The sequence below is a fragment of the Gavialis gangeticus genome, unplaced genomic scaffold (genome assembly GCF_001723915.1).
Source record: "Gavialis gangeticus isolate Ggan-Ray unplaced genomic scaffold, GavGan_comp1, whole genome shotgun sequence".
NCBI classification, from domain to species: domain Eukaryota; kingdom Metazoa; phylum Chordata; order Crocodylia; family Gavialidae; genus Gavialis; species Gavialis gangeticus.
The window spans coordinates 27,981,901-27,986,672 of record NW_017729028.1 but is presented as its reverse complement, the minus strand read 5'-3'; the positions used below and the strand labels follow the sequence as shown (position 1 = coordinate 27,986,672).

The 4,772-nt window shown below is 37.7% G+C and overlaps 1 protein-coding gene across 3 annotated transcripts in view; it reads right to left on the bottom strand.

Moving 5' to 3' along the window:
- The window catches only part of GCFC2 (GC-rich sequence DNA-binding factor 2), a 53,444-nt gene that overhangs the window by 19,847 nt on the left and 28,825 nt on the right, over positions 1 to 4,772 (bottom strand). For all 3 annotated transcript variants that reach the window (XM_019520832.1, XM_019520830.1, XM_019520831.1), the window contains exons 7-8: positions 4,251 to 4,437; positions 1,343 to 1,466 (exon numbers count right to left, since the gene is read on the bottom strand). In XM_019520832.1, coding sequence (XP_019376377.1) covers positions 1,343 to 1,466; positions 4,251 to 4,437 — 311 coding nt within the window. The remainder of the gene's footprint in view (positions 1 to 1,342; positions 1,467 to 4,250; positions 4,438 to 4,772) is intronic.

The following is a 4,772-nucleotide window of genomic DNA, read 5'->3' as shown; positions in this document are numbered from 1 at the left end:
TCTAACTGTTAAACATTATGAATGACGGACATTCATTTTGGGAGCTAGATCTGGTGATATAAACCACAGCTAGACTAGTCCACTAACAGTACTGCCTACCGCTGCCATTGAGTATTCACTTTAACTGAGTTCACTCATGAATTGTTCCTGGTCAGATTCGTTGATCCAACAGACAGCAACCTGACTGGCCCAGTCACTAACTGTCAGATTTTCTTGTTTACTGTGTGCACGTGCACACATACACACACAGTTTTAATGAAAATAGTTGTAGAAAATCTACAATTTCCTGCTGTGGTATAAAAGGCAATAAGAACTGCTTTTCCACCACATTAAATAAATGAAGGGAGGTAACTTAGTGATAAAAAGGCTTTGCTGGATATTTATGTGCACTCTTATTTGTTACAGAGTTGATAGTATTTAAATCTAATTTTAGAGGCAACTACTAAACATAGAGCACTATCCTATCCTTCCTCACCTTATACTTATTGTCAGTCTGCTAGAGCCCATTACAAACTGTTTACTGGCTTAATAGGTCAATGTTTTAAATTCCCAGGCAGCTTTGTGGAGTCAAAGTACTGAGCCAATATGATTGATGGTTACTGTAGCTACATGTTTCTGGCATCCACATGTTCAATGGCAGCTTCAAGCACAGCTTTGTCTCTAGAGACCCAAAATGTTATGAATGACAAAGGACAATAAAGAAACTTGTAACAGTCTACAAATGATGAACTCTCATTATGGAAAAAAAGATGTTACAATCTTAATATTTACTAAACCTATTAGCAAGAAGGAAGGACAAATATGAAGTTGGATAAAATTGTTGCAATGTCTCTTTTCTGTTGCCCTGAGTGAATATCATGGATATCCAAATGCTGTATCCAAACTTCAGACAACTAAAAACAAAATATGGTTGTCATAAGTTTGAAAATGCATGTCAGTATCCTGAATTGTCAAAATTGGGATATGAAACTTGTCTCAGCTCTTTTTAAATAATCAATCATCAATAGCACTGAGATTAACAACACAAGTTCAATTATAATAATTCAAGGTGATTGCCAGAATTAGCTTTTCTTTCTAATATTATATATGGTGTAGAAACAGAAGAAAAAGTGAAGGAAGTTACTAAGTCAGTACAATCCCAAGTCATAATTCAAATAAATCTGGTCTTCCAAAACAGTGCGATGGAAAACTTGCCACACAGACAGGGCAACTTAAATTATTTTAAAAATACCCACTAAATTTCCATCCCTGTACAACAAAAATTATTAGTAGACATGTATTTCTGTTCAGAAAGTACAAAGTTCAGTTGCTGAAAAGATCATTTTTAAAATTTCATACTAACTTGATAGCTGTTGAATATAAGCAGATTCATTTCTCAGATCATCTTGCCTTCGTTTCAAGAGCATTTCAGCTGGTTGCTGGAGAAGCGTGTGCATAGCTGATTCTAGTTCATTAATTTGAAGTAGCTGGAATACAGTTAATCATTATCACATTTTCACTTATCTAACAAAAAGAGAAGCCAAAATAAAAAATTTGGAAACGTAACAGTAGTTTCCCAATTATTTTTATACAAAATCATTAAATATTATTATTTTAAAAATATTATGTATATGTTAAAATATTCCCTAGAGGTTAGGTAACCAGATTCCTGTTCATTTTCATTAGATTTTCAAGGTTCTAATCATGACAGATTGAGAAATGCCATCTATTGAGAATTACATAGCATAACATTGAAAAGTGCAGTTCTACACAAAAAAGGAACTGAAAATGGTATTCTGAAGTCCCACGTCTGTGGAGACCTGACTTCTGCATCCATTCAGATTACATATAAAAGATGCTTATCCCTAAAGCTCAGTACAAATTCTGGAAGTCAAGCTGCTACCTTCCTTGCATTTCACACAAAACCACCAGCGATATGGATTCTGCAAACCAAAATTCACTCCTAGTTACACATACATAACCCTACAGTCTTTGGAGCAGACCCTCTGACATCTTTGTAATTTCAATGCCTTAAATAGATTTGTATAGGTGTTACAGATTAGGATTTACTATGCATTTTTTTGATAATGCAGAAGATGAAATAGGCCAGCTCATTCCTAGCTGTGCGGGTTCTCATGGGGGGGATACAAGGCAAATCTTACTTTGCTACTAAAATAGATGAGACTTGGAGCATTCACAGGGAAATGTAAAGAAGGGTCGCATTAACAGTCATTTTTAAGAGTAGAACAGTACTTACTGGGATTGTGGACACTGTAAACCATCCCAATTGATACCTTGTCATCCACAGAGTTTCGCTTCCAGTTTCAAAATCTCAACCAGCAATTTACAGAAAAACTGTGATGAAACTTTCTCTCTGATTTAATTAATAATAACACTAATACAAACTACCTCAATTGTTCAATACTAAAAAGAATCCCAATTATTTTGGCAGAAACAATTAGAAGAGGTTCTCATTGTAAAGGGTTCAGCAGTTCAAATGGGCCCACTTTCCTTTTGCAAGTTGACTGAAATGAAGGAGCAAAACTGATATACTCCACTCCATCGAGTATATATAGAGAATGCTCATAACTGTCACTCTTTGTAATTCAGACTGCACAGCATTACCTTAGGGCTGGCACAAAGGCAGTGCATTCCTTGCCTCACCCAGGTTGCAAGTTTTCTCCCCTCCAAAATGTGTGTGATGGTTATGGTGGGAAAGCTATAGCAAACAGCAGTGGTTCAGTTAGTTAGATATGGCCCAGACAAGTTGGGCAAAAGAATTTCTGTACAGATTTACAACTCAAGAACCAACCCAACATGAAACCTTTCACCTCTTCCATTCTTTAATATTGAGCAAATTCCTACAGAGTATGACAGGCACACAAAAGTGATTTAGACAAGACCTTCTGTTAGGGTAGCTTGTCATAGTTTATGCTTTAAAGTTGCACCTGGTTATAGAGTGGTGAATTATAGCATTGTTTAAAGTGTTCTTTTATATTCAGCCTAAAGTTCTGTATAGCCTCATTGTTATCTGAACTTTTTATTTTGCTGATATTTGCAATATCAGCTGGCCTTGTTTCTTGCAAGCAGCTTATGGCCTTGAGTTTGCTCGCATGATGTTTCTTTCCTTCTTCTATCACTGTGAAAAGTTTTTCTAACACAACATGGTAATAGTTTTGTTACTAGCTCACATTAACTGAACCTGGCACTAACCAGCTGAATCAGAGGGATGAAATGATTGGATATGCTCATGAAAGGTGATAAAGGAGACCAATGGACAACGCTTTAAGTAAGACACTGGAAAAAGGCCAAATTAAGAGTTGTGCTCGTAATGGAGCTGTTGAACAAAGGAATATGCTGACTGCAGAGAGACCAATCCAAAAGCAAGGAGTCATCAAAGGAGGCAAGTTAAAGAAAAGCATAAAAGGGGGAAGCGAGAAAGTTAAGTGTGTCATCATCATCTTTACATCATGAATCCAGCTTTCAACACCTGTCTGGATAATACCAGCCAACAATGCACCCTTTGCTTCAGGAACTGAGTGGCCGTCTTTTCTGTGAAGCAAAGTAACATCTGAGATTGGGTGAGATCATTGTACTAAGTGTTTTTCTCTCTCTGAATATAGAAACTGAATATAGAAACTGCTAAGATGATAATACTAGCTGTATTAATAAAGTTAGACTTTGATTTTAGGGTACTGAGTTGTCTGTGTTAATATTTCACGTTCCATTTAAGGGTTAATTGTTCTTTAATGATCCCTAAGCACTATCTGCTGGTCAGTGGTGCAAACGTTCCCATTTATTTTGTATTTGGGTCAAAAATAGGATAATTTATAGTTAACACATGTCTACACATAGCCCCATTCCTGTTAAATATTTACTTTGGAAGACATTCCTGTGTTGGCAGAGCAATAAAGAAAACCCAGAACATAGACAAGTAGGGCTGGAAGGGACCTCTGGAGATCATCTAGTCCAATCCCCTACCTGCAGCAGGGACATCCCTCTCTAAACCATCCTTACCTATCCTATTATTAAAACTACAGAGGCAACCCTCTCAGATAGCTAATCCTCAACCCCTCTGCAGCAAGGATAAGCACAAAAGCACAAACCCAGCAAAGCAGAAGGCTCCACAGCAGAGGGGGGGCACTGCAGAAAGGATGATGGCATGTGCCATTGTCCCCCACCCATACTGCACTAGACCTTTGCAGCTATTCTATTCACTAAATATTGTAAACCCAGTCCCATGCCTTTAAAAAAAAAAGCAATATATGTACCTTTTCGTTCAAACAGTCTATCAAATTTTCCACAAAAGTTTTCATAGCCCTGTAGAATTTGTAGTTCTGGCCAACGTCCGAAGACTTCTCTAACTCTTGAATAGTTGTTTTTGAGCTTTCAATGTCATGCATGTATTTTTCATATTCCCTCTGATGGGCCCGGTGGATATCCTGCAGTGATGTTATTCTAAAAAAACACCAAAATGTGTAAACTAAGCACAACTGCTGGCCAACACATTAATCCACAGTAAGCATTTCTCAGTTATGTTCAAGTATCCAGCCTAATGTGAGGTGAGCAATGATAGTGTTTACAGTGTTTCCCTTTCCATTAGTCCTCCTCAATTTAAGTCTTCTATACTATACCAACATTTTTCAGACAGTGGGGTGGGGACAGGTCACACCATTGTTCTCCAGTCAGCCTTACCTCGATCCTGGGCAAGCTGTTCGAGAAAATTAGTCTGGCATGCATCCAGGAGGGGCCAGCAGGGAACGGCATGCTCAGGGGCAACCAGCATGGGTTCA